Source organism: Calidris pugnax, unplaced genomic scaffold, assembly GCF_001431845.1.
Source record: "Calidris pugnax isolate Ruff unplaced genomic scaffold, ASM143184v1 scaffold20, whole genome shotgun sequence".
NCBI lineage: Eukaryota > Metazoa > Chordata > Aves > Charadriiformes > Scolopacidae > Calidris > Calidris pugnax.
In genome coordinates, this window is record NW_015094510.1 from 24207453 (window position 1) to 24221214 (window position 13762).

Genomic DNA, 13762 nt, shown 5'->3' on the forward strand with positions numbered 1-13762 from the left:
TAAGTCCAAGGGGATGGGGAAGGATGTTCAGTGCCAAGCTCCAGTCACTCCTGACTATTCTGTGGCAGATGCCAGGACCTGAGAGATTCTATCAGGGATGATCATTTATTTTCACTCCTTGTAGAGCCCCGAGCACGCTGACAATGCTGAAGTACGGGAATGCAGAGCTGCCTCAAGATACTGAAAATCTTTGGACTTCTGTGTGTGTGCATTTGTGCCTGTGTGTATGTGCTGGTATCAGGAACACCTCAAACTCAGACTCAGAATTAACAGCTCAGGCTGGCTGTCCCCACAACAGGGCAAGAGACCTTCCCCAAAGCAGACTATGGCAGGTTGCATTTCTTTGCTTGGTTCTTTCAGGAGGAAAAAGGGTAACGTCATCTTAAAAAAAAAAATAAAATAAAAAATAACTGTCAAAGCCATCTTTGGATAAGCTGTTCTAATATTTATTTTCCTCTGCTGCTGGGAAATAGTATCTCAGCTCGAGATTGAATTTGTTCAACTTCCAGCAACAAGATTCTGATGAATTTTTCATTATCATCAGGTTTATATTCAGTTCAGTTTACAGTGAGATTTTAAACATTTTCAGAAGTTACACATTTGCTGTATCCTTATGTGTGCTGTTTCAAGTGGAAGCAAACACCTCTTCATTATTAAAACAACGGCTGGCACATGAGAGACAGCAAACCTGCAAAATACATCACAAGAATCGATTTCCCAAAGAGTGCATTTCCCTTCCTCCCAACTCCATTTGCATACCGCAAACGAGCTCAATTTTGAGCTTCTTCTGAACAGCCTGCACCTCTTTTCTTCTTCATGCAGTTCATCTTAGTACAGAAAAATCTGAAATATCTAAAAATCCAACTGATGTCAGGTTAGTAACATGGAAATATTTTTAACATTCAAAAGACAACCATAAAAGCCGCAGAAGCAATATGCTGAGTGATCAGTCTTAACTCCAACCCCAACTGATAAATGGGCAGTTATAAATGCTTTAATAAAATAGCCTTTGAATCAAATTGTTGGCTCATATATTCAGTTTTTATGTAGAATTGGTGCCTTTGCTCTAGATTACCTGAGTTAAGTTCAAATCAATGATGGAAAATTTCAGCAAAATAAGAATCGAGTGCCAGAGGGACCGGAATTTTCAGTTGAACATAGTAAAGATTAATTTATTTTCCCAGGAAACAACCAAGTCTAAGACACACAAACAAATCTGTTTAATTTACAATCGGGCTACTATATTACACAATTGGTTTATGTAAGTTCTTCCCAGTATGATGAAAAGCCTCTCCTGTTACCATACCAGGTTTTAACGTGATTATAATTAAAAGATTAAAAATATTTTGCAAGTAGGTAGACACTGGTTTGCATTTTACAGTATTGTGCTTAGCGTCATTAACCTACAAAGACTCTTTCTTATTAAAAAAGGTGGGAAGGGGACTTGCTAATACAACTCATACACTTTGCCCTGTTCTTCCTGGAAGCAAAGCTGTTGTTTAGTACATTTCACTAAAAAAAAAATTAAAGCTACCTGTAGGGAAATTAGTACCTGTTTACACCAGCCAAGAACTTCACCTTGGAGCTTGAATCAAGGTTGCAAAAGAACAAAGTAGCAGCACATGAGGAGCAGCAGCAGTACCTGTAGACTCCAATAGTACTTGCAGACTCCAGCCTCTATCACAGTAAAATCGTGATTCCTGGGATCACAGACAGCATTCCAGAGCTTTACATTTTCATTACTGTTATTTATCAATAAGGGATAAAGATTAATAGCAAAATCTTACTAATCTAAGGAAGGAGACACAGGCTCAAAAGTGAGATTTTATTCATATTTGTTACTTATTCACAACCCAAAGTGTGATAAAACTGATAAAAACAGCCTAGAATAATGTTAGTTTACATCACTAAATTCAATTCACATTTTATTAATAAAATACCGAAAGGAAAATGACAACATTGCAGGTTCAGAAAAACAGGTTGGCTACGATGACTGAAAAATCTACACTATCTTAACTGGTCACAACCGATTCCTTGTTTAATGCTAATTAGTTAAAATGAACACCAATTACAAAATTTCAGACACACCCAACTCCTGTGCTCATAAAATATATCTTCTGTCATATCAAATTTCAGTAGATTGGAAAGAATTTTCTGCTGAGATAATTTCATTTCAGCAGGTATGAAAAGAATACTGAGAGTGCTCTCTCTCCCCACCTGTACAGCAACGTGACGACACGGTCCCACTCAGGCTTTTAGCCCACCCACCCAAAGCATCTGTTTGCAGACCCCTGTCCAAGCACTACATGATGGTAAGAACAAACCATCTCTCATACAGTGATGAAAACCACCGTCAGGGTTACAGCCCAAATTCTGTCCTCTGTGGTGGACGCACAGACCTCAGACTCCAGGACACAAAATAAAGCAGATTTCAGCTCTGTATTTTAAGGCAAAGACAAACCCAGCTCCAGCTGCAACGGAGATGAGTACCTTCAGCTGCCACCAGTTACCAAGAGCTGAAGTTGCTCATCGTTATGCAGAGATTGGCCATACTTTACGTGATAAATTTTAACACCCACATTGAGGCAGGATGTTACAACCCTACCATAAAGACAGCCACCACAGACTGAAAAAAACCATACGCAGATTAAACAGCAAAATGCAGTAGCCAATAGTTTGCATGCAAATATTGTGTTAGACTGTTACATTCCCAGGACTGTTAACTGTGTAAACACAGGTCAGATAATTATCTTCCATTTCTCTTTTTATTTTACATACTTTTTAGACTTTTTTTTTTAAAAAAAAACAGGTGGGGCCTCACGATAAAAAAAAGAGCTTTACCAAATGTTAGACCTGGAATTACACAGACTTCAGTTACAAAGATTAAAACTGTAACCTGGTAAGGAAAGAACTCTTCCCCTGCTATGAATACATTTTTAAAAGCCTCATTAGGCAAAGCAGCAGCCTGACTCTCAGTTCAAAAGAGAGGAAAAAAAAAACATTAAAATATTTTAATACTGTACTTAAAAAGAAAAAAAGGTATTATTTTTAAAGAAAACAGAGACAGCCAAAGCAGACTGTATGGCAGCAACTCTTCCTAGGGCAGGAGAAAACAAGTGTGTATATATATAGCATAGTACCTAAACAGCCACTAAAGCTGCTTTAACTGCCAATGTTTTATCAATGGGATGTACTGGGAAAGAAATACATTCAAAGTAATAGTAGTTTTGAGTAAACGTGCTACAGGAAACGGAAAACAATCTGTTATGACTATACTTGTACAAATCAACAACAAAACATATTTACAAACACTTACACCTCTCCAGACATAAAGACCGAGTTTAATACTTGTGAAATGTATCTGATTGCTAGATCTGGACTGTTCCAATCTTTAGTAATAGCAGAGTAACATTTCTACACTGCAATAACCTACATATGGCTTCAACCAGGTCTATTCTGAAGTCTTTGCATCTAGTTGATCTGTACCACAAACATTAAAAGCTCTACAGGTATTTTAACTTTCATTTGTAAGATGGACGTGCATCCACTATGTTCCTGAGACTCTGCCCAATTCTACCCACCAAGCAGCCAGCAGCCCAGAGCTGGTACCAGTACAGACCTATCCAGCCTGTTCGCAAAACGGTAATCTAGGGTCATGGGGATTCATTCTCCAAAGCATTCATTTCATCATCTGCTACATTTTTAAGATAAAAAGAAAGATTATATAAAATCAATTCTGTATGCAAAAAAACCCTAAGCCCAGAAGTGATTAAAAATGGACTAAAGTGGGCATAATTAATAACTAATAAAAAAGCTAAAAGTCCTATTTATGGAACTCAACACTTCACTCAGTCATATAGTTAACTGCCCTCAAAGACTAACAACCAGACCAATTCACAAGTACCTAAGTTGCTCTCATAATTAAAAGAAGAAGATGTAAAGTCAAAAAAATATATTTTATCCCTTCAAGATCAGGAAAGTAAAATAAAATGCTGGTTCTGTAACAGTGCAACAACTGCAGCATCTTTTGCACGCAGCACATGATTTGCTACATTTAGTGGCACTTAAGTATTATGCGGTAAATACTGAAAGTAAGACAAGTTTCTGATCTGCATAAGCATAATCACATCATCATTACCAGAGTTGCTAAGCTACAGCTTTCTGAATAATACCAATTCAAATTTAGCACTTCCATCACTAGCCTTAATACATGTCAACGTCCTGCTTTACATCTTGCTAAGAAAGTAATCACCGAAGCCAAGTATTTAATGAACTTGCCACTAGGCTTGGACCAGCTTCAATCTGACCAATCGTTTTCATCAAACTCCGAGTCATCATCAGAATCGCTGTACTCCACGGCGATGCGCCTGGACAGGATGGTGGCCACGTCATTCCCAACAGGCTCTCGCTTTGCTTCTTGCTCACGTTGCTCCTGCACCTTTTTCAGCTGGATTCCTGTAGAGACAATTACTCTCAGATAAAGTTTTCTGCACAAGAGATTTTAAAATTTCTTATTGTTATTAGTAAGCTTTTGTATTCTAATGATATATTCGGGAAGAAGGAAAAATAGAAACCATTGAGTTAGAGAGCCTCCCTGAGCAAGGAAGAGACAAGGACAAAGGCAGACACTGAATACTTCTAGACTTTTAAAATTGTCAACTATACGTTAAAACTAAATATTCAAGACTGTATGGGCCCTTTTGATCTGAAGATCACAGAATCACAGAATCTTCTAGGTTGGAAGGGACCTTAAAGATCATCTTGTCCAACCGTCAACCTAACTGACGAATGTTTTCATTATTGTAACTGGAAATACCATTAGACCCACAGCTCCATTTTGTAAGCAAAGTCCGGAGCAGCCATCAGTCACTGGTTAAAAATCAGTGGGCTGAAACCTGGTGTTGGGGTAACTTCTGAACAGGAGCAAAAATCCATGTACCTCTACTGGCAACTTTAAACAATGGACACAAGTTCTGTTTTCATTTGATTACGTCCACACAAGCCCTAGAACACGTTTGACAAAGCTGTACACCTTTGGGCACTAGAAAAAGATCCAAAGCCAGGGTTGAGAAACGTTAGAATGGGTGTGTGGTACCTGTGGTTTAACCAGTCTCTCAATGACACTCTGCCCAGCTGGGAACAGAAGCCGTGAACTCGGATCACTGGAAAACACAGTGTTTTCATGGAAAAAAACGAAATGCCTGAAAGTCAGTGCCCACTTACCCATCCGAATGGCGGCAAGAAGGTCGCTCCGTGCATCGCTGATGGGCGGCTGCGCGGGCTCGTGCCGTTTGGGCTCCGCAGGCGCCGGAGCGTGCATCGGGGAGGAGGAGAGGGATGAACCCGCCACGGGAGGGCCCGGAGGGGGAGGAGGTGGGCCAGGAGGAGGGGGAGCGGTGACAACAAGCCCACTAGAAGGAGGAGGATGAGTAGCTGCGTATGTGGAGCCAGTCACCAGTCCAGAATGGGAAGGTGGCACGGGAAGCTGAAGGGGGCTGACAAACGCCGTTTGTGCTGAAGGAATCATAGGGGGAGGAGGAGGAGGGGGAGGACCTGTAGGATTGTAATAATCCACCATCTGAGCTGGAAGCATCCTATATAAAACAGAACAGAAACATTAAATGCATTGCAAGTTAGGACTTACGGAATCATCACCCCTTAAACTGCTCTCATCCAACCTCAGCTAAAACAAAAATCAAAAGGAATTGTCAAATATTGGTAATACACTGAGATTTAAGGCATATGATGAAGTTAAAGGCAGCGTCCTTTCAGCACTCCACAAAGTGAGATTTTTATCTTAATACTCCTGCCTAGTTAAGTATAAAGCTGTATTTATTACTAAACATCTACTCTGTGAGAATATTAATGATGAAGAAGGGCCTGTGATAAAGAAGGGACCAAGAAAACTGCAGACTATGCGTATCATTTCCATAGAAGACCAAGTGTTAGAACAAATACTAAGAGATAATGAAAGACATAAGCATGGAGGACAATGAAAAGTATGAATGGAAAGATTTACCCAAAGGTATATCATGCATCTCATGTGCTTCTTTAGTCAAGTTTATCAATTTAAATATTATTTAATTAAATTGATATATTTGATTAATACTTTAAAGAGGAGGAACAGGGAAGAGCTAATTTCTTTGTTAAAAGGCCATTAAAAGAACTCTTAAGCAGAAAAAATGGGAATTAATATAAGAGTTATGAAGTAGGTAAAGAACAAGATATAGAAGACAGGAGCTGAAGGGAAGTTACTGATGACATTCAGTGATACATGTCAATGTATGACAACTGTGATACACTGACAATGGCCATGTACCTGGGGACTAAGCACAAGTATTTCTGTTATACACTGGAAATAACAGAGAAAATGCAGGTTGGAGCAGTCAATCGTAGCAGACCTGAGTCATCTACAGCATGATACAGTCATGAATCGGGCAAATGCTATCCAGGATGCATCAAGTGAGGCTGAAAAACCTTGCCTTGCTTAGTTTAAAACAACACAGGCAAGAATGATTACACCTTTCCAGGGGTTACAACTTGAAAGTTTAAGCTGTTTAAGCAAAAAGAACAAAAAGGCATGGACTGGCTTGAAAAGAGATGTCTTCTTGTTATTGGAGAGCCAGTACTCTGGAGCAAGCCGTCCTTCAGAACGCAGTATCTACATGGCAGTCTGATAAATTCGTTTCTTGAATTACGGAGGTGTCTGTGACAGCAAGGAACTTAATTCTGTGTCTGAGGAGATCCCTTTCCAATTCTGTCATAAGCTCCTTTAAAAAGTCATTTCAGGGATGCAACGCAGACTGCCACATCAATCACATTCAGCAATACTTTTTCTGCACGTTGCCTGAAGTTTAAAATATTATTCAAATTATGCTGTAACTATTTTCCACTTTAAAGGAAAAATATCCCCTTTTTAATATTATATTAGGAACCCTTAATATTTTACAAGCATATTGATTTCACTACGTTCAATACACAGTTCATTATTTCTGCTTTCGCTATTTCTTCACTTAAATTCCATTCACACATAGAAATTACACCAATTTTTTTTCGGTCCTTCCCAGGGAGATAACAAATGGATTTGGGGTCTTTTTGTGTGTATGCATTATATGTTATGATGGTTATGAAAAACATGCATCCCTCTAGTTTTGTCAAGAATGCACTGGAATAAATCAGGAGTTTTACCCATATTCTGCTGGTACCACAGGTACTGAGCTATGTTGGCCATCTGAAGGCTGGGGTGGAGGTGGAGGTGGTTGCTGAGGTCTGTTTAAAGTAGCATGTCGTACAGTGGTGGAAGGTGGTCTGTATTCATGCTCATGGCTTTGGGATGCTGCCATGTACTGTGGGCCATCTCCTGTTCCATATGAAGGCATTGCTATCTGCTGATGGAGGGAATGATTCGGAGTAGCAGGATAAGAATAATCTGTAACATCAGATGCATGGGACCTAAAATTAAAGTAAATGGATGCAGAAGAACAGATTATATGAGTGTAACACGGTATTATCTAAATAGCTCACAAGAAAAGCTAAAAAGAATGCAAACAGAATTATTTTTCTTGTAACAGGACTCCCTGATTATCAAGCACCATTCCCTTTAAGTTCACAGAAAGCACAAGAACAAATGCAACAAAAACACACATGGTTCAGCTTAACAAGACTTGAAAATAAATTAGTCTGACAAGTCAGCATAAAAGGACTGAAATTGAGTGGTTTTAATATTTCAGCATACTAGCTGCATGCAGAATGTCCTCCTATAATGCAGAGGCAAAAAAGTTTAGAGCTTTCTCCAGATTTTAGAGTTCTTTAGTAACCATAAGGAGGCAGATTGTTCCTGTCCATGATTTTGACAGTCTGCTGTTTGAAATTATAAAACTTATCAGGCCTGCCTTAAGTTAACAATGGCAGCAGAAAAAGGAAAGCAATACTGCAAGTACTCACAATTATGCAGAAGAATGTACTTCACCAAAGCAGAGAAAACCAATTTCAAAAGTTAGAAAACGCTTTTTATTTTGTTTGCACAATTAATTTTGCTGGAAAGGCTTAGAGAAACGGGGAAATGTAAATATTAGTTGAGCAGAGAGTTCATAAAGATACAAAGTCTAGGATGCTCTGTCAAATAAGCCCAAGAGAGGGAGCAAAAGGATCTCTTCATCCCATTACTGCGAATAGTTGTTTTAGTACTGAACAATCGTGCAGCCTGGCTTTTAGTGAACACAGTAAACAGATGCGCTTATCTGTAAGACTGGAAGCAAGGTAAGCAACAAAAAGCCAGGGCTTTGAGTAAAACAAAATGACAAACCCTTTGGGCATTTTGTCCTCTTTCATGCTTCCTGCCTGTTCCATTTTCTTTGCGTCACTCATGAACTCAATGCCCATTTTCCTTCTCTCCCACTCTTCTTTTCTTGTTCTTACTTTTCTCACATTAATTTGCTGGTTTCTGTTTGGATTCAGCTTGTGTTTCTCTCTCTGAAGTACAATAAGTATAACAAATACATTGTAAATTGCCACAGTCTGGACACTTGGATGTCAATGTTAATGTGCAAGTCTTACAATTCGCAAATGAGAAGAAACATGAGCTTTTTTTTTACTTTAGCATTAAAAGAGAATCACAATATAGCCAAATACACTTCTTTGGGACCTTGTTTATAAAATACTGCTCATGCAGTAGCTATCAGCATAAAAACATCTCTGCAACCAGTACTTATTTCTGTATGTATGGGGTTTTTAGAGCTTACTTCCTACAGCTAAGACTAACCCAAAATAAAAATTCAAAAGCCTTCTCTCCACCTCACTACCACTCACAGAATTAACCCTTCATGCGTGTATACCACAGATTTCAGGATTAAATTCCAGTGAATCAAATATCAGTGATCGAAATTCTCCATATATTATAAAATTTGAAAGAGGCTTATATAAGTACAAGATATCTGTCATACCACAACACCTATATCCAACGTAAGGATGCGTCCTACAATTTCTGCTTAAAATTTCCTTACAGATTGCAAATATTATGGATACCTGCAGACAGTCAAATACATGTTGACATTTGTGGGAGATACAAGCAATACACTTCAATATGATTATTTAAACGTAGGAATCCTGGAAGCAAGGTGTTAAGGCTAGAAAAAGACTCAAAATGTGTGAAACAGAACATATGATGAAAAAAATCCACATCTTGCACTTGACAGCTGAACATCAATGCCGTTTTACCAGATCAACCTATGGAAAGCATAGTCTTAAAGAAACATTACAGAGCGACAAACAGGAGACAATGTTTTGCATTTGAAACTGTAAAAAATAAAGATTGGTAACTAAAGGATTTTAGACAGAGAAAGGGGGTCATAATATATAATTGAAACACCAGTAGCAATTTAAAATGCTTTTTTTTTGTTTGTTTCTATTACAAATATTACATATACAAAGTTCTAAGCAGATTTTTTTTTTTTTTTTAAGTTCATCTCCACTGGTCAGTGGACTAAAGGTCTCAGTCCATACCTTTGCAGTGGTGGCTGCTTCCTCAACTTAGCTATTCAACAATTTAAACACTAAAATCGTCACATAATTTTTCCAGTAGATTCTATTTATTCCTAACACTACTGCTAGCAATTAACCATAACAGACAGAGAAAATTAAATAAGTGGGAAAATCCCCTAGTGAGAGGAGCTTAGTGAAAAAACTCAGACTCCTCAGGAGAAGGTAACTCCTGAGAGAACTCAGGAGAAGGTAACTCCCACTGAGCTCGAGGGGTACCTTAGTCAATGAAGATGAATTCTGCTTTGTGGCTCTAAGCAGAGATTTCTGCTATTTCAAGCATTAATGTTGAATCTAGTTTTGTTTTTCATTTTTAGACAAATACAACATGGATAAAGCTAAACTATTCCCCCATTAAAGCATTCTGTTAGAGGCAAAAATATACTTGACTGAATAGATCACAGAAAAATATTTATTAAGCTATCAGTGGAATAACATACGAGCAACTAGACAGGAAGAGGTACCGACATTACCTAGCAGAGGCAAACTTAAATGCTTTTGTAACTACAGCTACTCAAGATCTAATACAAAGCATGCAGCAAATATTTATTTCACTACATTATGATGACAAAATGTTCATCTGAAGCTGAGGAAGAAAACAAATAATTATAGAATTTCTTATTTATGCTTTAAAAGAATTTTGAGAAGAACCTTAAAACATGCATTATATGTTCTGTCTCTTCTAACTATTCCCAACTGGTAAAAACACCTAATTCTACTCAGTATTTCTGAACAAACAACTGTGGTATAACAAACAGCTTTGCTGTAAACAGACCTAGTATCTGGGGACAGTGATCCCTCGGAAGATGCTCCATGGTACACACTTTGAGACAACCTGTTGTCAGGTCTAAGCTCTTTGTCATATGCCATCATATTCCACTCCTGGCGTCTGTTCCTGGCTTTTCTAACCTTTTTCACCTCACGGGTGGTGCCATCTATACGCTTTTGCTCCTAATGTTCAAACAAAAGAAATAAAGCATGCAAAGAGAGAAAAAAAGGAAAGGAAAAAGGCTGGTTAAAATGCAGTTAGAGTGCATGAAAATAAGACCAGATTTACAGATGAAGCCAAGTCTTCACAACATTTCTCTGCACTGCAAATGAGAATATCTCTTTACACTCTGAAACTCATTAGTACTAAGACTGCTGCTTTGCCCTTCTTCTGTAGGATGCACATGCCCATGAGATATCAACCTATTGGCTTTCCCAATTAGAAATGTGACTGATCTTAAAAGCCAGAAAAAGTTCAACTTCTTCTGACATGACATGTCATTTATTTAGACCGCCCTGAAGCACTTGTAATATCTTTCTCCTGCAAATCAATCTTATGACTATATGTTAAATATACTCAGGGTTATTTTGGTTATTCATTAGGGTCACAATCACCTGAGACCTTGGGGAAGTATGGAAAAATTAGAAACACTTTCCTATTTCATAGAGTCTATGTGAAATGATTTTTTTTATTTAACTTCCTCTCCCTTCTTAGATCTGATAACTACCAAAATTTGTCCTAGTTTTTCCTCATCATTGTTTCCCATTATCTTACATAAAAATGAATTACACTAATCCTCTCTGCAATGTGTCAGTAATATTCAGGCTAGTAATAATGTACTACAGCTTGATAGCTTCATGACAAATCAGCCTGTTTAGTTTTTTAAAATCTTTCTATATAATTCCAGGCCCAATCAACGTCAGTGTGTATCTATCGGTGAGATCTCAGTGGGACTCAATGCTTTCACACCTCTGAAACATTGTCCTCACCTACTTCTGACTACTCACTATGAATATAAAAACCATATTGGTGCTTCACTAGAAAAACAAGCTTGCTCAATCCAAAAACCCTTGAGAAGGGTATTTATTTGCTACTCTTTTTCTCAACATTTATGAGGGCACTGGATTTTATTTTTTTTTTAATCAGCTCTAGAGCCCACATCTTAGAATACGAATTCATAGGCAAGTTAAATATATTTTAATCTATTGATAAGGCAGTATTAGGCTTTTGGCCACTAGAAAAATAGTTTCTCAGAAAATAATTATATTGATAGTCTGAGAATGCAACCATATTAATTTGTATTTAGAGAAGAGTTCAGCAAAATGCTCATATATGCAAGCATTTTATTTCAGAATCTCTGCCTTCAAAGTAAGGGATAATAGTTGGAAAGCCAGTCTCACCAAAAAGAAAAAGAAGAAACGTACATCACAGATAAACATAGGTATTTTACTCCAACTGTTAAACAGCACTGAGTAAATAATACTGAAATAATGCATTTGGCGTTACACAACTAACAACAACAACAAACAAAATCTATCAAATGGCTTGCCTGCCCATGTTTTGCATCTCTTGCTTGTTCATGCATGTCCATATGAGGGACCTGCTGATCTACATCTGCTAACATTAAGAATGACAGAGGAAAGTCCTTTTGAAGTTCAACATCCAAATGTTCCAAAAATTCTTACTCCTGCTGTGAGTAGATTTTTGATCTGATTCATGTTAAGTAAAGATCATCACCTTGGTTCTTAATTATTTCCTAAAATCTTTTTTCCTCCCTTAACCTTCTAGAATCACATCCTTTTTTTATCCAGGTTATGCAAGGTTTTACTTTCTCCTTTAATACCACTTCTTCACATCAAAATTTCCCAATATAGGAATCGCAGCAGAAGGGAGACAGATTCAGTCACGCTTCTATTTAAATATATAAAGTTTTGCTAATCACCATGGTTGAATACATGCTTGTTAAAGGCTATACATCTTTCTTTTTCATTTGATTGCTGCAAAATTTAATTTGTTTTAATTTGTTCTAATTTGTGACTTTTATCCTGGTTCATTTATTAAGATTCTGTTACTAAATCACACTAGATTGGAGAAGAAAGTACAAATAAGCCTTCTGGTTAACTGAAAATATGCTTCAGTTTTCTTTTCCCACAGAATAGTAACTCCATCCTCTAAGGGACACACGTATTTCATGCAAGTTTCTAGACAAAGTATCCACCTTTTGACCAATGTAAAGACAATCATTTTGATACAACTCTTGTACCATAAGAAGTGCTTCCATGACTGCTTAAGTATAATCACCTGTTTGATTTGGTTTGGTTTTAGAGAGTGAAAGTTTGGTTTTAGAGTGATCACTATGTTTTTTTTGTGAAAAAGATAAATACATATGTATAATACATGTATAAATAAACAACATAAAATAAACACAAAGCTTAGTTTGTTTTTATTGGATCAGATTTCAGTTGGATAGATGGTTCCAGACCAGCAGCTGTAAGGGTGCTAATGAATAAATATGCTGAAGCCCTTTTTATTCAGACAGTACTAAGCCCTACTTGTATTGATTTTACTATCAAACATTATATAAACACATATCTAAACCACTTCATTTCTTCCAAAACAGTAGGGCAGGCCGATTACTAGCAGCTGACAAAACTATATATATATATATACACCTCAAATAGAGTAGTATTAAGCTGTTCCATTAACACTGTCATTACCTTGACAAACAATGGTGACAGCTCTGGTTTCAGTACCCAGGGCAATGACAACAGCCTTCTAGGAGAACTGAAGCCTTTCAAAATAACTACATTTCGGAATATTTTTTAGAAAAGTTAAGCAATATTAAGAAGAGTTACTTCCTTTAACCAAGTGTAATAGTAGCTGTGGCAGACAAGTGGATGCTGTAGAGGTTAAGCCAGAAAATAGGTACATCATTCAGCTGTTGGCAGGAAGCAATTTCAGCAAATACAACAAAGGTATTAGAGCCCCCAAACAGGGTTAAGTTAATTTTAAGTTTGATACTTGCATCAAGAGTTAGCAAATGATATTCCAAGCATCTTAATAAAGAATTAGAGCTAGTAACAGAAAGTAGCTTCAATAGGTATTTGCAATACTCTCAAAGAAACTGGAAGCATGAGGCCAGAGTATTTTCCTGACTTCACAAATTCACAAGATCCTATCAATCACAAGTCCTCAAGAAATACAAACCCTCCAAATTTAAAGATCTCTCCTCATTAAAATAACTAATAATTCCTCAGAAAACACAGGGAACAATAAAAAGCAAAGTAGAACAACTTTCATTTGTTTAACCAATAGTTAGCAACTAGTCTACCATGGTCATTCAATTCAGAATATTACTGGTACATGCAAGAGTCAAAACTAATTTCATTGAACTCCTAGGCACTGATCTACTGAGAGTTTGTCAGTAAAAAAAAAAAAAAAAAAAAAAACAAAAAA

At 37.3% G+C, this 13762-nt stretch overlaps 1 protein-coding gene across 6 annotated transcripts in view; it reads right to left on the minus strand.

Moving 5' to 3' along the window:
- Positions 1-430: 430 nt before the first annotated feature.
- The window catches only part of WASF3 (WAS protein family member 3), a 79368-nt gene continuing 66036 nt past the window's right edge, over positions 431-13762 (minus strand). For 5 of the 6 annotated variants that reach the window (XM_014966241.1, XM_014966242.1, XM_014966240.1 and 2 more), the window contains 4 exons: positions 10313-10488; positions 7189-7452; positions 5224-5594; positions 431-4455 (listed from right to left, as the gene is read on the minus strand). In XM_014966241.1, the coding sequence (XP_014821727.1) occupies positions 4298-4455; positions 5224-5594; positions 7189-7452; positions 10313-10488 (969 nt within the window). In that variant the 3' untranslated portion in view covers positions 431-4297. Of the gene's footprint in view, positions 4456-5223; positions 5595-7188; positions 7453-8305; positions 8473-10312; positions 10489-13762 lie in introns of all 6 variants that reach the window. The other variant, XM_014966244.1, reaches the window with a different exon arrangement.